Below are 20920 nucleotides of genomic sequence, written 5' to 3'. Positions count from 1 at the left end.
TAAACTATAGGAAAAAAGCCTATTTCTGAGTAGAATACAACTTTAAATATACCCTGAAAACAATTTTATACACTCTGTAATATGTGATTGTTGACTATGATCCAGTCAGAGCTCTCAGGTTTTGTGGTGGTTTCCTACCTGTACCTTTAATTAGACCCAGATCTGTAGAGGATGTGTTTGGTTATTTTGATCATGAGATCATGGAGATGAGATCAGTCACAAATCATCAGACTATCAACATTCAAAATTAAACTGAAACATTTGTATTTTCTCAGGCTTTTGATTAGTTACTCTATCGAAAAATTCCTCTGTGGCTGTATGTCTACAGCTCATAACAACATGGTTTTAATTACATTCCATCTCTGATTAAAACAATGTCAACATAAACCACAGGTATTCAAAAATGATTTATTCACAATTCCACTGACATTTTCAAAATGTACACAAAAATATGACAAAGTTTCAGTACATTAAAAGGAAACATTTGCTGTACTTTTTTTTTTTTTTTTTACACTTGGCAGAACAAGGAATCCACTTCACACTCACTTGGCCATATCTATCAGACTCTGCAGAGATGTGGGTACCCAAGTCTTTTCTCCCTGCACAAACACAACTCCTCTGTCTATGTAGATGACAATACGCCCAAATGTGTACAGCTGTTTACCCTCATGCCGCTTGGCCACGATGGGCATAAAGACGATGTTGTTCTCCTCTGCCTTGGTCTGGATGAGATCTTTGAAGTTTGTTGGCACACCGATACTGATGCCCCTATGAGCGACACTCTCAGCATCCCTGCGCTCCTGCATTGCCTCGTACTGGAAGTCCTTTCGTCTCTCTGTCTGTGTGAGATATGCGATATTCTCCCTTGCACCAGGTTGCATATATCCCCCTGTGGATATGGAAAAGAACAAGCGTTGTAGTGTTTTTTGGTACAGTGGCAAAAAAGTGCTCAGTTGCTTTATCATCATCATTTTATAAAGGAATGCTGTCATGTAACTGCCAAGTGCTTATATACTGAAGCATTTGATATACATTTAAGTCAGTGTCATTAGTTCTGTAGATCAAGTTGTTTGATATAGTCTGAGACTGTGTGTGATACCAACCCATGCCTGAAGACACAGCACGGTTCATGATGTCCAATGCTTCATTGAACTTCTCTTTTATGAGTGGTTGTGACAACAAGACATCACTGAACATGCTCTTCCAACCGAGGTACCATTTAGTGATTTCTTCATAGTTAGGACTGTTGCTTAGCCATGAACACAGGACCTATAACAAAAACCCAAACAGACACAAATAAGGATAAAACACAAGATTTAATCAAATTAAAAATATATAAATATTAATTGTGGCTAAGCATATCTTAATAACTAACTCCATGTAAGTATATTTACTGACCTGCAACCACTTTGTAAAGAAGTTTTTGTCCAGCAAGGACACAAGGCTGGAGGGAGACAGCATTCCCTCCCAGTCCATCACCCAGTGAAAGGGCTCCATCTGCTGCTGGTGAGGGTTAATAACCAGCTCTTCCAGACACAGAGCTGTGGAGGCAAACCAAAGCAGTCACACACAGATTCATTACCAGGAAAAGGTAGAACAGGATAAGAAAGGGTAAAAAAGGGCCTGCTGTAAAAAACATTTTTTTCCATTGCTGTAGCATATTTCACTCATGAAGCCGTACCTAGTTTAGGGATAATGTTTTTCACCATGAAGGCCTCCCATGCTCCTGGTGTGAAAACGTCTTTCCACGGCTGCAAAATGAGGCGTGCCGAGGTGTCGCTGGGATGCCAACGCTGCAAAGCATTAGACAGTTTGCTCCTGATGGGCGGATAAAGAGGCTCTAGACGTGATTGGAGCAGAGGCAGCCAAGGGTGGATCCAGGAGTGGATGGGCACTGTGTCTGTTAAAGGATTCCAGCTATCCACCTATTAAACAGAAAACAGAGGCAAAGGTTTATAAATGCTACTTATGCATGTCAGATTATGAAGGTATAAAACCTCTCGCAAAAAGCTTTCGAAAACATCGGATTTCTCTTTATATAAATGTGTCTGTCTTGCCTCTCGCTGCAACCGGGGTAAAACCAGCTGCTCCAGTAGATGATCCAGGATCCACGGGGGGAGAATAGGGGCCCATACTTCCACACAGTCCACCATTGGCCCAACAATACGAGGCTGCCAGCCTGACACACAGGAGCGCATGACTGGGATCCACACTTCCCACAGCACCCTGGACAAACAAAGACACATCACACATGTCACAAACACAAACACAAACACAAACACAAACAGGTAAAAAAAGTAAAATGTATTCACGCAAAAACACGTGTTTGTGAACATAATGACCTGTGGTAAGGGTCCATATTTGAATCTGGGGCACAGGAGTGGAGGTCTCTAGATTCGAGGATTGCTCTCCACTGACCGATGTCTTCCAGACAATAAGAGCTATCCTGAAATAATCACAGATAACAGTCTGAGCAGTGGTAACTTCACTGTTGGTAATTAAAGCCAAAATCCCCGCCACAAAAACATGTACTGTAACAACCATAAAAGAGGGAAAAGCATAGATCTTGAGGTAATTGCAAAAACATACCTTCAAAGGATCCCAGGAACGTAATTTCTCTTTAAGTAATGGGTGAACAACAGCTACAGCCAGGTCTGCCAATCCCATCATCTTATATTCTTCATAATAGTCTGTTTGTAAAGTCTCAAAGATCCGAGCGCACTCCTTGACAAAGAACACAGAACAAAATTATCATTATAGTTTCAACATAATAAAAGCAAAGTTAGAAATTGTCTAAATGTGTTTGTCTGTCTGTTAAATAGATATGCATGACATATACACCTGCAGGGTGGGTCCCTCCCCCGGTGCTGTCTCCCCAGATGGAAACCGATCCACCAATGCCAGCACAGCCTCCATTCTCTGAATGGCATCCTGCTCTATCTCCAGTCTGCTCTGCAGTGCCCGTGACTCGTGTGACAGAGACACAACTACATCTTTTTCATGCTGCAGACGTCTGGCAGACTACAGAAGCAGGTAATAGCATAGCAGAACAGAAAGCATGTCAGTATGTGGAAGAGGAGTAGAGGAGCTGTACATAGCAAACTCCTGAAAACCAAAACAGTATAAAAGAAGCCTCAGGTGACTGATAGAGAATCCTTTATTAGTCCTGGTTGTAGCTCAAGAAATTGTTGTTTCCTTCATACCTGTAATATGTCCTGTTCTGTGAGGTCTATCAATAGCTGCAGATTATGTTCCAGTTCAGGGAGAGCAAACCCAGATCCCTTCTGATCACGTGTGGACATGCTCGGTGGACCTTCGTCTGGGACACTGTGCTTATTGGACATCTGACTGTAACTGTAATACACCTTTTGCTCTCTTCCAGTCATATCTATTACCTAGAGATGAGAAGAGAAAATGTGCTTACTTTAATGTAACAAAGAATTCATCCACAAGGGGACTGTTTGAAGTGTAACCGTTAGGGGTGTGACGAGATCTCGTGCGAGACTAAAACGTGCCGATATTTCTCAACGAAGTGAATGTTGTCTTGCGAAGCACCAAAAAAAAAAAAAAAAAAGACGATGGGTTTTCTATTGCTCATTTGCACGTCATGTCTTCTTTTTATAATGTCACGTGTGGATCATTAATTATGTTGCAGCTTCTACCTGCTGAGAAGATCTCAGTCAGAAGTATGAGAGGAGGAGAGGAGCAATGGTAAGTTAACCTCAGGTCTCTACACTGAGACTGAAGCAAAAAGTAAAATGAGTCACACTATCAAATTATAACACTTTATATGTTGTTCTACTTGTGTATTTATGTGATACAGGATTTGTGCAATTTATTTTTATTTCTGTGTTTTGTTATTAGCAATATGTTATAATTTGTGATAATTGGATTCTTTATTTAATTTATATTTATATATTAGAATTGTTTCTACTCTTTATAATTTACTTTTTGGTATTTGTGGTTGTATCTAACTTTTGTATTTATGATTGTTATTTCCATTAATACCAAAATTATCCATCTATAAAATATCTATATGGAGAAACCTTTTACAGTGCTGCATACTGCATATGATAATTATATATTTAGAAAGTAGAACTGAAGTGATTAATTAAAATGCATCTGCATTATTTCCATTTTGTGAATTTCAAATAAAAGAACAGTCATGTATTTCCTCATTGAAGTTTTCTTAAAAATAAAGTTAAAATCTTGTCTCGTCTTTAATCTCGTGTCTCGTCTCGACTGTATCGTCACACCCCTAGTAACCGTATCTCAACATTACAACCTCATCTAAGGAATGTGAGGATCCAATTATAGAGCTCTGATAACATTCCTGTAAGCCAGCCGCAAATGAGCATTAATGCAAGAGGTTTTTCAAACATACCTTGACCTGTGCCAACTCTCCAGCAGATGCTGCTGTACTCCGCCCTGCCAGCTTGCCTTTAGCCTTCAGCTCGTCTACAGTTCTGTAAGAGTACTTGGGTTTCTTCTTTCCTGCAGGGCCAGCAGGATCCTTACGCCACTGACCTAGCTCCTTCTGGAACTCCTACACAAACAGAAATGAAGAAAATGTTCTAAATAAGGATGACTGACTTTACATTACACTTCTAGAAAAGCTGCTACATGGAAGAGACAGAAAAGATCATTATCTAAAACACTCTACCTTTTCCTCCTCTTCATCTGAGTCGACCACAGGAAAGTCCTGAAGACTCTGCTTGGTTCGTTCATTGCCATAAGCTCCCACTGCTCCCTTGCCTTTACGAACTTTTGCCTCAATAGGGTTTAAAATACCTGAGGGTGCAAAATGAAAATATATCAGCTCTGTTATGTAGCTTCTGAACAACACACAATATCATCCAAAACATGACAATAACGCAGCTTCCTTAGGCTCACTGACCTTGAGCATTCTTCCCCAGGCCTTTGCCTGGTTGGTAACCCATCTTCTGCAGCAGTTTTTGTCCAATTCCCTTGGTGTGCTTCTCCCAGTTACCAATGCCTTGTCCAGACTGTATGCCACCTGCAAACCTCTGTGACTGGTTCCCACGGAAATTACTCTGGCAAAAACAATTTGTTTTTAACAAATCTTATTGTACAACAATGCCACGGGTAAAGAGCACACATCCACACAACCCAATTTACCATCTGGAGTTTTTTGGGTGCACCTCCCCGTGGAAGTGGAGGGGCTGGAGGAGCATCATCATCAGAGTCATCAGAGCCTTCTCCTTTTTGCTGCTGCTGTTGTTGTTTCTCCTCAGCTGCAGTCTTTCTTAGGCCAGCACTCACAAAGCTCACCGGAGCAGAGTAATCTTTAGATCTAGAAAAACACAAACAATTAACTTGTTTTGCTGTACAGCAGTGATTTGTGTTCTGTGATCTATTCCTGACTAACATGGAGCATTACGGCAGCAACAAAAACAAACCGATGCCTTACTTCTTGCCTCCAAAACTGGGCCTCTCGTCCTCATCTGAGTCCTTGTCAGCCCAGATGCCATAGGTAGCTTGATCCTTGGTCTGCCTGTGTCTGCGGCGGTCTGGGTTGAACTCATTGGCCAGATCCCATTCTGTCACCTCAAAGCTCTCAATTTCTACACCTTCCTCTTCCTCCTCCCCTCTTCGCCCATACAAGTGTGACATGGACATCTCTGCAGATCATGAAAAAAACACCATGACAATTAAGATTGTACAAAAAAAAAAAGCATAAAAAAAGACAGGCAAAAATAGTAAGATACACCCAGTTACACGTTTATTTAATCTAGATACATGCTTTGTAACTATATAATCATGTGGTCACTGTTATTTGAAATAGCATTCCCTGTTATAGCTCGCTAGATAACATAAATGAGAAATATCGGTGTTAATAACTTAAACTAAGAGCTTGTTATGGACCGCTGTGAAACGCAGCGTGAAGACAAGCTAACATTTACTGTTCACTACATCCGTAATATTCACGGCCTGTGGAACACTGAAAGCATAGTTCACTCTGACTCACCTGAAAGCGTGTGTATTCCTCTAATTGGAGATTTAATCAAGCATAATGTCTCCTGTGACAGTAATTAAAGGTTAGCTAGATACTGCTAAGTAACGTTAGCGTCTTCGTCGTACGAACTGCACACGAACACACTAACTACTTCCGGGTGACTGCTGCTGGTGTTACATGTAACAAACATTGCATGGAAATGTGTGTCTCAATTTTACAGGCCAAAACATATATATAAATAATTCAATATTGTATGCCTCACCTATTCATGATAGTTTATATGATAAACTTTAGATTTAAAAACGTATTTTCCTAGGATGGCAAAGTCATGACCCGCCCTACTCTACCTCTGTTTGGCTAGTACTCGTTGGCCGGGTTAGTTGAAAATTGTTATTGGTTAGTATTAGGGCGAGAATGTCAGTTTAGGCCAATCAGAGGCAGAGTAGGGCGGGTCATAACCTTGCCATCCTAGGAAAAAGCTAGGGCACACCGGAATAGGAATCGCGGGTGTTACACTTAACGTATTCCCACCTGCAACACCCTTAACCGTAGGCAGCACCCTATATATCAGATTTTAATACAACTATCATTTTTTATCACTACGTGTGTGTACATAAAGTTACCGGTGAATTAGCTCAGATGTCAGACACCGGGGAGGAGTGGCAGGTTGCCCGGAGACGAAAAGGTGCAGCGCGAAAATCAAATACACTACAGCCGTGTGCAGCCGCAGCGGCATGCTGTCAAGAGGAGCTGGATGTTGGGAAAACTGTTAAACGGATCAGAGAAACAGTGTAAGAAGTTTTAAGTCATGCAACAGACTCTCAGTATTATCCATGTTTCCATGTGTATGTTCTCACTACAGGCCTGTGCACAAACTCAGGAGAGGTCAGTAACTTCTCCTCTTCATCTGCAGGTCTGAACTGAGATATGAGGACTTTTTGAAGGACTGGAAAGGTGAGTGCTGGGCAAATTGAGTGTTTTTGGTAGAGGAATGGATAAAGGACAATTGAAAACACATTTTTAGTCTGACTTAAAACAACGGCCATAATTCTTCTTGTTCATACTAGCCATTAGAAGATATCTTCATATTGCACTTACAATGTAAAAAAAACAACGACCCACAAGACTCCTTCTGTGCAAAATGGCATTTAAAAAGTCTATCAGGAGCTAATATCAAGCTTCAGCTGTCCAAATTAGTCAAACATCTGTGAACTGTATGTTCAGAACAGCTGCTGGTGGCAGGATCAGCATCTCTCTCAGAGAAGAGGGACACTGAGCTCTCCATTGACCATGTGGAGAACGGCAGAGACAGCAGAACATCTCAACATCTAGAGTGTGTGTGTTATGGCCTGGGCTCTTTTTCCTCCTGTGTCTCGGCTCGCTTCCAGCTGGCCATGTTGCTGCTGCTGCTGGATGCAGGGCAGGTGAGAGGACGTGGGTTTATCCAGTGAGATAACAAACACTTTTCACACTTGACATTTTTCAGTCTGTAAAGTGTCTCACTGCTTCTCCACCACCAGATTCCACTGAAGGATTGCTCTGTTTATGACCCTGCATTCACCTCTGGAGAAAGGGATGTTTTGAAAGAGCTGGGTCTGACTGTACTCACAGAAAATGAGGTCAGTTGGTGATGTACAGCGTGGAAAGAAAATTGTTTTAGTGTTGCTGGGTGTTTTGGCAGCAGCATTGCCAAGTTGCTTAGTTACTTTTTTTCCCAAGTCTATTGTGAAAGTTCATTCTTGATTATGGAAACATGGGTTAGCTCAGTTGCTATGGAGATAACTCAGTTGTGGCATTTGAGCTGAAGGTGTGCTGTAAAGTCTTCACTGTGGTGCGTTCAAGAGCTTTGTCAGAAAATCTGATCCAAAAGAAAAAATGGGAGATTATGAAAATGCGAGTTTGGTACTTTCTTGCATTTAAAATATGAATTTTGTTCCCTGACTCATTTTAGATTAGATGTCTTGAACTGTTTCCTGTCATGTCCTTTCAGCACATGAATGCACCATCGTGGATGACTTTTCAGAATGCGTTTTAAAATGTGGTAATAGACAAGCATTTCAAGGTGATGAGAAAAATGAAAGCATAATGTTCACCATGATTGATTACTTGTCTGATGCCAGTTTCAACATCAAATTTAATGTACAAATCAGTCTAAAAACAACAGTATATTGTCTCTCCACATTGTGTAGGAGGGGAAGCGGTCTGCGACTAAGCCCACACTCTTTTACCTAATGCATTGTGGGAAAGCTCTATACAACAACCTCCTGTGGAAGAACTGGAGTACACAACAACTGCCTCTAATGATAATAATTGGAAACAGCTTCAACGGCATGAAGGACAGGTTTGTACCAAGCATGAATGATGGAGATAATGTTTGAGAAATTGGAGCAGAGGTGATGTTTGCTGTGTGTCGTCTCAACAGGGCAATTGAGAGAGAATTCAAGCAGGACTACAGGTACATTAGCCAGGCTGTGGATGTGTGTGAGGAGAGCGTGCTGCCCTGTCCACCTCGTCTGATTGACGTCTTCAGTGATACAGCAGTCATCACGTTTCCTTCTAGCAGCCTTAACAAACTACCTCAGTCCACCTGGACAGAGCCATATGAACCACAGTATCAGCACTGCCCTGACTTGGAGATCATACAGAGGGAAGCAGTGAGCTGAGAAAGAACATGAACAAGATATGGACAAAACTGTAGAGTTTATTTTATTTTATCATTGTCATTGATATACTTTATGCAATTAAAAAAATGCTTCAATTTATGGATTGAATGTTGCACAATTGAACCACTTTCATGATAAGTTTGTCTCAAGGCTGCATTGGGATTGCCTGTGTCCAGAACTTGTGTCTGCTGTCCTCTATTGTCATTTCACCACTGTCAAATCCATACTGTTCTGTTCAGTGCTACTTATTATGTCATGACATTGTATTCATTCATTCATAAACTTAAAAATGTTTCCACGTTTTATCTGATTTACTATTAATCACATTATGACTGGCCATTTTTAAGATTTTTTTCCCCCCATTCAGTATAACATGAAAATCAACTTTGTGCAATTTGAGTCAGTAAATATTTCATGTTTTAGTACATTTTAGAAAATATCCACTGTTTGTGTGTTTTGTTTTTTTGGGTTTTTTTTTTACATGGAAAGCTACCTACTTAGCTTTATTCTTTTCAAAACATCCACTTCCAGTTGTTGTTATTGGCTCTTGCTTATTGAGATGTTGTTCAGCAGGTTGGACATGAACATATAAATCTCTGGATATTTTTTATATTGTCAGAACTGGCTCCCTAGAACACTATGTTCTTTCTAGGATGATATGCAATGATTTTCTCTTGATGACGGTTCACATTTAAAGGGATCTGCAGGTTGATTTCTGGTATGTTAAGAAAAGTGAGTGGTAGTAATTTACACATTTGTAGTGAATAGAAAAAAACACCAATAGCCCTTAACATTTAGATTATATACTTTGGAAAGTGTTTCTGGACAGTTGATCATTTAGTTTGTTGATGCACCAAACTGCAGTTTTATGAAAGGGGTTCATATGCATTCTTTTTCAGATTCATACCGTCGTCCAGAACATAATTATTGCATTTGTGTGTGTGTGTGTGTGTGTGTGTGTGTGCCAGAAACAAGATTACTATTAAAGAGGAGAGCAGTCCTTTGATGCACCAGAGTAAAAAGTTTATTGTTGAAAAAGTAGCACTCAACAGTACAGCCCTCTCCCAGCATCAACACAAAGTAATACCAGTAATACTAGTAATACTGATCATCCTACTCTGTTTTCTTGTTCTCTGCTTCATGTTCATTGGATCAAATAACATCTAGCATCCTGGGAGAGGTTTTTTTTACTTACAGCAGTGGCTTAAGAAAACATCACTACAGCACAGTTTTCCTGTTTGACATATTCTCACTGTTCAGCTGATCCATTGGCAGTGACATCTGCAACTCCATTAACTGCTGTGACTTCGTCTCCTGTTCCATTGGCTACAACAGCTTTTGAGACAACAACATCTGCCCAGCTTGCTTTACTCTTAAGAACTGATGGGCTAGCAGGGCTGTCCAAGGCTTCATTTACTGCATCATTAACCTCATCTGACCCTGACTTCATCTCATCATCTGTTGCATCAGACTTCATCTCCCCATTGGCTGCGCTGCTCTCTACTCCATTTGGTCCACTGGTCTCACTTTCCTCTGCTTCAGCCTTCTCTGTCTCACCATTCACTATCTCAACCTGAGCTGCTCTGTCACTGTGCTCACTGTCACCTCCATCTCCTTCTGTTTTCTTCTCATGCTCAGCTGGCTCCACCACATGGCCATTAGCTGAAACTACAGTAGCACTCTCAACCGAGGTCTCTTCCACTGCTGGGCTTCCTCCGTCCTTGACTTCCTTCCCGCATCCTGTTTCTTGATTTGCGCTTTTCTCTTCTCCGTTCATTTGCTTTTCCAGTTCTTTTCTCACTGCTGCCTTTAGTTCCAGGTGTTTCTGCTTATACTCCTGGAGCCTGTCACTATGAAAAGACAGCATATTCATGAATGTCTTCACTAGAAACATGTTCAGTTTGTCTACTAGTTGTTCAACAGTCGATACATATTTTGGCTGCATTCTTAAAAAATAACATAAAATATGTTTATATCACCTGATGTATGCTTTTTTTTTTTTTTTTTTAACTCAATCATCTAGTATTGGTCAGCCTACATCTCAGGTACTTTTTTTGGGGGAAGCATTTTTTATGCCTTTATTAAAGGGGCAGTGTTGTGCAGATATGACACGAAATAAAGGGAGGGAGAGATGGGGGGCGACATGCAACAAGGTTCTGCTACTGGATCAGAGCCATAGAAGTTCCAGTTATGTGGCAAGTATTTTAACCAGTAGGATACTGTAAAGTACCTCTCAGGTACTTCTAATCCACCATTACAGCCCAGCATCAAGACACTGCTTTAGGCATATTACATCATATATTACAGAGGATATTTACCTGTGTCCCAGCTTCCTGATCCCTGTGACCAGAACCATCTGCTCCACAATGGTTTCAGTTGTGGGGGTTATACACTAATGACAGGAGGACACAGAGGTTAACAGACACATTCCCTTTTTGTCTTTTTAAGGGTGAAAGAGGCTTATAATATCAGAACGCACCTCCACTGTTTGCTCCGTACTGTCAGCTCCAGCCTGTCTGAGAGAGCGTTCCACCTTCACCGCCTGCTTGGTGATTGTGCACAGAAACTCTGCACTGCAGCGCGTCTGGGCGTGATCCTCGCCAAACTGAGAAAGAAAATAACCATAAGACAACAATCCACTTTTTTCTCTCTCTCTCAATTACACTCACAAAGAAACACTGACCAGGGAGGTAAAAGACGTGAGGGCCTCTTTCTCATGGCTCATAGCACTTCTGTAATCCCCCTGGCTGCACATCCACTGGGCCAACAGATGCTGACTGCACACACAAGGAAACAGGAGAGCGAAGATGATGGAAAAATGAAAAAAACATCAAAGACAGAACTGTGTTGACTTTTTTTTTCTTTTTCTTTTTTTTTTTTGACAAGATGTGAGTCAAAGCTATAAATAGCATCTTACTTGAGAGCAGTACACAGATCTGTGGGGCCAAAGAAGGAAGTGTTGAGTTTGAGTGCATTCTTTAGAAACAGTCCTGCTTGGTCTCCTGTCAACATCAAACCAAGACAGCTCTGAAAGAAAAGAGGAATGGCATTTTCAATAAGTAAATACTGTTTATTTTGATATTGGGAAAGCCTTTGTTGTTTTGCTTTAGCTGATTCTTAAGCTGTTGTAACCTACATCCAGTGTTGCAATGTAGGGATGGTCTTCTCCATGGACAGTTAGCATTAGCAGGCGAGCCCTGAGGAGACACTTCTGGGCCAGAGTGGTCTCCCCTCCAGCATATACATACACAGCCAAGAGGGCCTAAATAAAACACAGCAATAATATTAATCACACTGCACTGTGGCCACATGGCACAGCATTTACTCTTTAGGAATGTGTAGTTACAGACACTGGTACAGGTCATATCTCTCTTCACAGTAACCTGAGGTTTGGTTTCCAGTAGCAGTACCTCCTGCTTGGTTGTATTTCTGACAAACACAATACATGGGTAAAAAAGACAAGAAAAACATTACACCATACTCACATATTGCTGGATTGTGTTGGGATGGTCAAAGCCAAGCACCCTCTCACTGATGACCACTGCTTTCAGTTGGACACTGCGGGCCTTGAGAATAGAGGAAATCATAGCGATAAAAAGAGTTAATGGTTTTTTGTTTTTTCTTAACCATATTGGAAAGTAAATTATTACAGTAGTATTGAAAATAAGTATTCCTTATGCAGAATGGACCTATTCATAGTGTTGCAATATTTTATAAACTGATCATTCGTTTTGTATGTAAAATCTAAATTTGCAAAATAAGTGTAGCTGTGGCTGTCAGATAAATGTAGTGGAGTAAAAAGTACAATATTTATTTGTCTAATATGTTGGAGTAGAAGCATAACGTAGCATAAAATAGAAATTTGCAAGTAAAGTACAAGTGGGTAAAATGTACTTACAATATTTCAGTTACTATGTAAACATGCTGAGTTACGTTGAACTCTTGTAAAATAGCAGAGTGTTAAACCAACAAAGTTTCTGGGAAGAGTTTGGGGACTGTTGGCTCACCTCAGCTGCTTTCCCCTGCAGGTAGGCCACCTTGGCCAATAGGCTGTGACAATAACTGGCCTCAGGGTGAAGGTCATCACACACCCTACCAAACAGGTAGGCTGCTTCTTTCAGGCGCTCATGAGCCTGATCCAACAGGCCTGTGGTCGAGAAACACGTAATATTGCACAGAAAGTTTAGATTTAGTTTAAACACATACTGGGAAAAGAGATAATACTTAATCTCTTAATTATAATTGTACTTAATTAAATGGGTTAAATTAATCTGCAGCAAGTCTTTTATACAGATTTATTGACACACCTTTCTCAATGGAGCTACATGCAGCACGATATGCTTTGGAAGCATCCACAGTTGACATGTTAATGTGCTTGACAACAGGGAAGATGTTGAGGACATCGTCAGGACCAATGGGAGCTTTGCTTTGGTTGTCGAAGAAATAGTCTCTCAGCCTCAACTGGTGTAGACACAGAATTAACAAACAGGAACAAAATAAAACGTGGATACTTTTTCCTTGTGTTATACAGAATCTTTTTTATGTTTTGCAATAGAGCTCAGTGTATAATTAAACATATTTCAGTTGATTGTTACAGATTAATAACACACTAAATCCATATTTCAGATTTCTGTTACCTGTACTCCAGTCTTTAAACAGAACTCTCTGAGCAAGGAGACTTTTTGGAGCCTGTAGTGCTCAACTAGGTGGTTTGGGCCAGAGCTGTCACAAAGAAAAAAAAGTAAAAAAAAAAAGAAAAAATGTTATTTAAAATGAACACTGAATTATTGCATGGCCAATAAACACGAAGTAAGAACAAACAAAGGCTGTGTCCTTACCCAAGGCAGTCAGAGATGTTATATGTTTCAACAGCATCCTGGCAGACCAGGTTCCACAGCTCAGGCCCTGTAAGAGTGCTCCAGGGTGTGCCTTCAGAGGTCCCAGCCCCTCGGCCACGCCGCCTTGACTTCTTTTTACTCTCTTCTCCTGCAGGAGTAGGTGTGAAGTGGGGAACCAATAGGCAGCAGAGGAAATGACTGACAGCTGCAGAGAGACTAGGCACGTCCACACCCTGCAAAGACATGACCAGAGGCTGCTGTTCATACTTTCTAGAGTATGTTGAACCACACCTGCTGCCATTTCACCATGCAATGTTCAGGTATGTGAATATAAAAGTGAAAAGTAACCCTCACGACTATAGGGCAAGTTACCTGGAGGAAACTGTTGAATACTCTCCTTGTTGAACGCATGAACATTTCACTTATGACCAATCTCTGTTGAAGACAGAAAGATGAATGATAGAAAACACAGTTAGGAGAGCAGTTACATAATCAAGACTAGTTTATGTTTTACAATTTTTGAGATTAAACACACCGTTATATGCCTCAGACGCTCCTTGTGCTCTGACTGATTGATGGTCTTGATCACATGACCCAGATACCGGAGGTTGATGCCTCTCTGGTGTAGTGCCAGTTTTAGAGAAGCTCCATCCATTGGTGCCTCATTGCTCTGTAAGCAATACTCCACCTGCAAAACACACATATGCAGACAGATATATGGTGAGTTTGTTTCATATTCACAGTAGATGTGTCTGTTTAGCATGTAAACAGTGAATATACTTACAAAGGCTGGTATCTGATGTGTGATGATGCAAGCTGCAGCTTCCCTCAGTAACCTCTCCTGCAGCTTTATTGACGCACTTTCACTATCAGGGAATGACACTCCTGCATACATCGAACAAGAAGCCTGTTGTAATGTGTTCTAGCAGATAAGACTGTGTGTGTATAAGAGTGGATGTGTAGTTTCTCATGGTACCTGAGGAAAAGATGTTTGGATTTAATCGCATCTCAAAGATGATGTCACTCAAAGAGCCCACCTCTTTACAAGCAGCTCGGACTGCACTAGTGGCCCGAGAGTCACCTGCAAATATAAAAATATTTGTCAAATATTAATGCACAGTTTTTGTGATTGCCATTTGGAGCTTTCAGATCTGCTGAAACAATACTTACTAGCTGTTGCACATTCTTCAAAGCCTCCATTCTCATCCAGTGTCTCCCTGACATGCTGTGTGAACTGGGTATGTCTAAAAGAAACAAAGACATAAAACTTTAACTTTATGAAAAAAAAACAATTGAATAGAGTTTTTAGAAATTGTATTTCATGTACTGTAGAACACACTTGTGCTGGATGAAGGCCTGCACCATCTCTGGCCTCAGTCTACAGAGGCTGTGAGGAAAACTCTGTGGAAGCCCAGAGTCTGTGTGATAATTCTCCGGCCAACCTTCTTTTACACAGCCCTTCTTTCCCTCATCTTCTTCACTGCTTTCTTCAGGACAGAAGTTGGCATCAGATGGGAAGCTCCTAAACACATCCAGTATGTAGAACCTTCCATCAGCTCCCAACAGTCCCTTAGCGTCCACTGATGTGAACAGTGGTGTCTTGAAAGTGTTGGTTCCCACAACAACGTGTCTCTGGAGAGAAAGAGCTTTGGCACTGTGAGCTAAGAGCTCCAGTAGCTGTCTGCGTTGGGGGGATTCCTGGGGTCCTGCATTTACCCCATAGAGCAGACCTCTGATAAACACAAAAAAAAGACATTTGCTATTATTACACAGTTTGATTTAACAAGGTGACACCACTACAGCAGCTTCATTGTATAATGAGTCCACAGGATGTACCTTGGGGCAGAGGGAGTTTCCTGGTCCTGCTCTGAGCCTTCTAAACCAGGAGCCAGTCCTTGTGCTGACAAGCGCACTCCTCTGTAGTCTACAATGGCTGTAGGGAGAGTGTGCAGCCCCTGTAGCGCCTCTAGGTCACTGTAGGCCTGCACTCCTTTAAGTTCTAGTCTCTGAACCGCCCTGCAAGGAGAAGATGCAGAAACATTTTGACGAACAGTGCCAACACTGCACCATTATGCTGTAATATTATTATTTGATAGAGAATGTAGACAGTGTACTTTGTGAATCCCTTAAAGCCATAACTGCAATGAATGGATCTACATCTATAGTATCTTAATGCAGAACCTTTTTTTGTGTTTTTTTCATACCTGCGGCCCCTGTCCCCACCAAACACTGCACTTGATGCACACTGGCTCATAAACAGGCCACCCCACAGAAAAGCTGGGTCCTCAAGGTTTCCATTGACTGGCTCCACAAAGCCATCGATCACAGTCTCCGCCCCCTGCGTCACAGCCTTCACAAATGCACTGTTTACCTGGGAAAAGAGGAGAAGAAAAGGTGAGTGAACTAAAAAGGGAAAACAAGAGATAAAGTACTAGGTTAAGATGAGGTCACTAAGTATACGATTACTGTTGTTCCTAATCGACAGATTTATGATGAGATCTGTAACTAATTTGTAGCTATTTTTGGTTACCTGGAGCAGAGCTCTGTCTCTATGCAACCTCTCCTCCAGACTTCTTTGTGGAAGATCTCTGGCTGCTTGCAACTCCTCATTCCAGTCTGGAGCCTACACATAACAGATTTGATTACACACATAGTTACAATCAAAATATCTGCCAAAAGTAAACGATGTTAAAAAACAGCAGCAAACAATTTCTGTCACTCACCCGTGTTGCTGGCTGCTCATCCACTCCCAGCCTGCTGAAGGTGTTTTTGTGAATGCGGGAGGTACATGGAGGCCCCAGCCAGCTCTGGGTGTGGTAAGGAGTGGCCATGACCTCAACTGGAGGTAACTGATGCCTAAAAGAAAACAGAGAACAATCCCATCATTATAATTCTTCACCTCACTTACACCCATATTTTATCCATATTTTAATTATTTACATTTGGGTCATGCACTTCACTAATCGCCTCTAAGAGCATTCTGGCAAAATAGCATATATGCTTCCTTTATGCATTGGTAATACTATTACCTGTTTTTGAGAGTAGTGAATGTCTGTTTGAAGGCAGGGCTAATGTGACAGAGTAGGTCAGTGAAACAGTGGCAAACTGGGGAAGACTGTGCAGGACGAGGATCAAACACTTCCTCTGTAGATCTGAGATGAGGATGAGTAGAAAATGATTTGTAACGAAACATTTAAATATTGTACAGTTCAATTGTTTGCATTTGTCTTTAAACATCAGTTGTTACATAGAAAATAAATAGATTGAAAAGGTGATTTCTTTTACCTATTGAGAAAGAAACCTTTTGGACAAGATGTGATATCACACCGTCGTCCCTCCATTGTCACCATGGTGATGTACAGGAAGTCTCCCTGCAGCTTCCTGTGTCCTGGAGGTGGGTTCCAACAGCTGAGAGACAAGTCCCTCAGGTAGCTGGGGACCTGATGAGACAAAATAAAAGACACAAGGATTCAGTGTGTGTGTGTTTTGGTGGACTGGTCAAATGTGCAAACAGACTCTGGGTATTTACACACCTCCGGCTGGGAGCTTTGTGGTAGCAAGGCCATCAGCGGTCTCTCTGAGGAACCAGGGAGGAGGTACTCAGGAGGAGCTCCATCCTGGTTGGCCGATTCTGTTTTTGTGTTGCTTAAGGAGCGTTTAAGGTTCTTTCCACTGAGTAAGCCAGAGTCTGCACCAGGAGATCACAGTATGAGTTAGTAGTAGCAGTAGTGTGTATTCAGTCATCACAACACAACAAACAGAAATTACTTATAGTACTTACAGTATATAGATTCTAAATAACAGCATAAAGTAATTAATGTATGATGTTAATGACTGAAAAGGTATAGGTAGAAGCATAATGCTTATATATGCCTATCCTACATAAAATCCCACATTAAAACAACCAAAAAATGATTGAATGAGTTAGATTTAAAATTTAAATAGTGTTCTGTCTAAGGGCACAGTATTTGTGCGTACCTGCTTTTTGTGTTTGTGTGAGTGTCTCCAGAATGCTTGGTGAGCGTCCTTCTCTCAGTGCATCCTGAGGTCCAAATGCTCTCAGTAGCTCTAGGACACGAGCCAGATGGAGCCTGGCAGAGTGGGCAGTATAGGGCTCTGGAAAGACACACTCTATCACTATAAAGCTCACGCTGAAGTTTATGAAACTGCTGAGGATGTAGTAAAAGTCTGATGATGATTTTTTTTACTATGAACAACTCTTTGTTGATGATCATGATCATCTTAAATTTAAAATTTTATTGGACTTAAGTGTATATCAATCAACCAGTACTACATACTTCAGACACAAATCTGTTTGTTTCAGTAAAGCGCAAGAGATGGACTAACGGGTTGACACACAATTATACTGCAACTATAAAACTTATTAAAATGTCATGATGACACAGAAAAGGTGAGTCACCTATGTGATTGTGTGAAAGGGAAAGGGTGATGGGTGTGATCAAAATAAGGAAGGATTCATACTTTCTAATGCCTTTAGGATCATAATTAATTATACCATAACAATACAAATGATATAAATCAACCACAGTAATATCTGAAGAAAGTGGCATTTAGTTCAAATCATGCAATTAAAAAAAGTATTATATTATAAATAATCCTTTATGTAGATATGTAAATGACCATAATAACCTTTAAGAGCTATATGGTTAAAACTGATAACAACTGTGTCAACAACAGGTTCTCAGTGAAACCATTAGAGCTTTGGTACAATTAAGCTATACATTCAATTTGAAATAAAACTGAATTTAAAAAGAAATGTAGCAACAAAATTTTTTTTGAGAAACCCAAGCAGAGATACTATCCTACCTTCAACCAGGCGGAGGATTGCTCCTGGTTTAAGCCCCTTGAGGCTTTGCAGTTCTGCAAGGGGGTCCAGAGTTGTACCGGCAAGTGCCAGTGATAGGTTGGAGCGTGGACACACCTCATCCTTCGACAGCAAAGTCATTACTGCGTCTTGAACAAGCCAAAATCTATGGACCTACATGTGGTTTAAAACAGCAGTTAATGCCCACATCTTGTATATAAACCAGCCTTTTAAAAAATCTGTTATCTATGAGAACAGTCCCTGTAATTCACTGAAGACAAGCCTATTAAACTTGAAGAATACACAGTATTGTATATTTTAAGAAAAATGTAATCCTGTGCACTCTTCATGTTGTCAAAGATACACATAAAAGACCATATAAGCAAATGTATACGTGTCAAGTGTGCATTGCAGGCCTTAACATATCAATCAAAAAGTATAGATACAACACACGAAAAAAGGTGTGTAGTTACCAATATGTTATTGGCTATCACTGTGCTATCACTTTCACTTGACTTGTGAAAGCTTTCCCTAACAAAAGAGGAAACAAAAGGGCAAATGTCTGAAATGTCAACATTTTCGTTTTGTACCTGCAGCTCAAATGACTCTACTCCTGCTCCCTGGATCTTCACAGGGAACGATGTGTCCTCATCTTGCTTAATGCCAACGGCATCTTTTCTTCCAGTCAGGCTGATTGGATCTGTTTGGATGAGAAATCAAAGAAACAAAAATGACTGAGGGTAGTCACAGAGCTCTGAAACGGGCTGTTTTCCTGCCTTCCGCTTATTATGTGCTGGGATTTTTTCCAGCTCACAATGATCCTGAAAAGACATAAGATGTTATAGAAACTACATGAATAGCTGGATGAATGAATTACAATCATGACCTATTATGTTCAGATTCCCTTCAAATGTTCGTGCTACTGAATCAAACAAGACCACTAGTGTCCTCTACAATGATCATGAGCTGGACTGTAGAGTCTGTGAGTGTGAGAGTGCCTCAGAGCAAGAGTGGATTTACACAAAAAAAGAAAAATGTCAAAGAAAGGGAGAGTGAGGTGTGTCTCTCTTTTACACATACACGTAAAACCAGAGGGAGAGCAAGACACAGCATGTTCCTCAACCTGCAGTGAGGCTAAACCTGTTGAATTGCTTATTGGCCTTCATGTCATCTCAGGGTGAAGGGACAACCACACCCAGTTTTGGCATGTGGATGCTAAAACACAAACTCAAACTAATAGACTTTTAGAAATAGCTTGGCAGTAGAGCATGCTGGCTTGCATGTATGCATGTCAACTTAAGCTTTACTAAATACACAGCAAACCACAAAAGTCACTGTGCGCTCATCTCTGAGGATTTTATTTATTCTACAGTAAATCCCCAGGTCTTTCTGGGACTACTTTAACATTGTAAAGCACCCAAAAAATAGCTTCTCTGTTTGTGATTGGTTGGAGGAAGGTCCCTCCTCTCTGCAGGCTTTGAGCCATCAGCGTCTCCTCAACTGAAGCTACTGCCTGACTACTACAGAAAACAGCATTGTTTTAACTCTGACTATTTTAGGTTGGCACTGATTTCGAAGGTTGGACTATAAACTACACAAACAGCCAGAATTCCTCCCCTATATGTCACAAAACACATATCTGTCAGTGCCTTCAAATCAGTTCCTTAGAATGGCATAACCTGTCAATTATAAAGTTGTGCCCACAGACTGGTTCTTTTTTTTTTGGGGGGGGGGGGGGGGGGGGGGGGTGTAAAAACCTCAGGGCAATCTCTAGGGGCAAGCCAGTACACACTCTACCTTAAATCAAACGTTCTGTCTTGTGGATGGGGAGTGGCAAAGGTTAAAACAAGCAAAGTGGGCCACTTCAGGGTAGTAAGAAGTAATTATGAAGTAGTATGGAGTAGTAGTATGGAGAACATTGGTACAATTTGCTGAACTGTGGGCCTGTGCAGAGATTGAAATAAATTGTACTCCTTTGTTGCTTTTACTTTTAAAGGATTATAACTGAGTATTTACAGTTTTTTAAATGGATTTCAGGTTGTGATATGTGTGAACAACTGTATTTATAAAAGTTAAAAGTTCAGAGCAGATTGTCCAAGTGGTCAGAAAGTTGGTGAAAGCAGAGAATAACATCAGCCATGTTCAGAGCAGCAGAGCATTGCTAAATCTCCCACCCTCCTCACACTCTCCAGCGAGGGAGACATAAAAAGAAGAAGAGTAAAGTGCAAAACAGAGACAATGAGAGTGAAAGGAAAAGGAAATAATGGACATTGCAGGGATTTCTCACCATTCTTGGCCTGATTTCTTCCTCCTCCTTTCCTCACTTTGTCCTTCATAGCTGCGTGTTGAAGTTTTTCTTGAGCTGTCCTCTTGTGTGGTTACTTCTCTGTGCTGGAAGCTGCCTCCCCCTCGTAGTCTTGTTTCAAACTGCTGGAGGAACGCACAGGAGAGGGACAGAGTGAGTAGAAATGTGCAGCTGGATTGTTTGTGAGCCCAGCAGACTGAACGTAAATGGCTGTCTCTTCAGGATTGTGACTCCTGCCCCTCTCTGCTTGGCAAACTCAGCTTATCTGTTCTCCCTGAGTAAAAAAGCCACACCCTCTTATTGCTCCACACA

The 20920-nt window shown here is 41.0% G+C and overlaps 3 protein-coding genes across 3 annotated transcripts; 1 reads left to right on the top strand and 2 right to left on the bottom strand.

Annotated features, from left to right (window-relative positions):
- Positions 1–394: 394 nt before the first annotated feature.
- tfip11 (tuftelin interacting protein 11) lies at positions 395–6109 on the bottom strand. Its single transcript, XM_053325069.1, has 15 exons — positions 5990–6109; positions 5432–5642; positions 5140–5314; positions 4898–5054; positions 4664–4791; positions 4385–4546; positions 3204–3395; positions 2842–3021; positions 2590–2724; positions 2343–2446; positions 2058–2226; positions 1682–1925; positions 1399–1541; positions 1104–1269; positions 395–889 (listed from the first exon to the last, which is right to left on the bottom strand). The coding sequence occupies exons 2-15, from the start codon at positions 5638–5640 to the stop codon at positions 543–545; spliced, it is 2511 nt and encodes an 836-aa protein (XP_053181044.1). The 5' UTR covers positions 5641–5642; positions 5990–6109; the 3' UTR covers positions 395–542.
- A 417-nt stretch (positions 6110–6526) lies between these two features.
- srrd (SRR1 domain containing) lies at positions 6527–8815 on the top strand. The gene is made up of 6 exons (XM_053325757.1): positions 6527–6768; positions 6891–6931; positions 7202–7401; positions 7498–7596; positions 8167–8318; positions 8400–8815. Exons 1-6 carry the CDS (start codon positions 6617–6619, stop codon positions 8638–8640), a joined length of 885 nt encoding a protein of 294 aa, XP_053181732.1. The 5' UTR covers positions 6527–6616; the 3' UTR covers positions 8641–8815.
- An 841-nt stretch (positions 8816–9656) lies between these two features.
- Positions 9657–20840, bottom strand: si:ch211-166a6.5 (clustered mitochondria protein homolog). Its single transcript, XM_053325108.1, has 28 exons — positions 20591–20840; positions 18894–19003; positions 18306–18477; positions 17457–17594; positions 17012–17166; positions 16764–16918; positions 16508–16630; positions 16202–16334; positions 16009–16101; positions 15683–15849; positions 15315–15494; positions 14818–15210; positions 14649–14722; positions 14455–14559; positions 14263–14363; positions 14014–14166; positions 13851–13913; positions 13479–13711; positions 13278–13362; positions 12948–13101; positions 12648–12787; positions 12126–12206; positions 11777–11902; positions 11558–11667; positions 11324–11417; positions 11120–11245; positions 10959–11032; positions 9657–10490 (listed from the first exon to the last, which is right to left on the bottom strand). The coding sequence occupies exons 1-28, from the start codon at positions 20637–20639 to the stop codon at positions 9890–9892; spliced, it is 4188 nt and encodes a 1395-aa protein (XP_053181083.1). The 5' UTR covers positions 20640–20840; the 3' UTR covers positions 9657–9889.
- Between the last annotated feature and the right edge of the window lie 80 nt (positions 20841–20920).

Source organism: Scomber japonicus, chromosome 9 (genome assembly GCF_027409825.1).
Source record: "Scomber japonicus isolate fScoJap1 chromosome 9, fScoJap1.pri, whole genome shotgun sequence".
NCBI lineage: Eukaryota > Metazoa > Chordata > Actinopteri > Scombriformes > Scombridae > Scomber > Scomber japonicus.
This window is presented reverse-complemented; position numbering and strand designations above follow the sequence as displayed.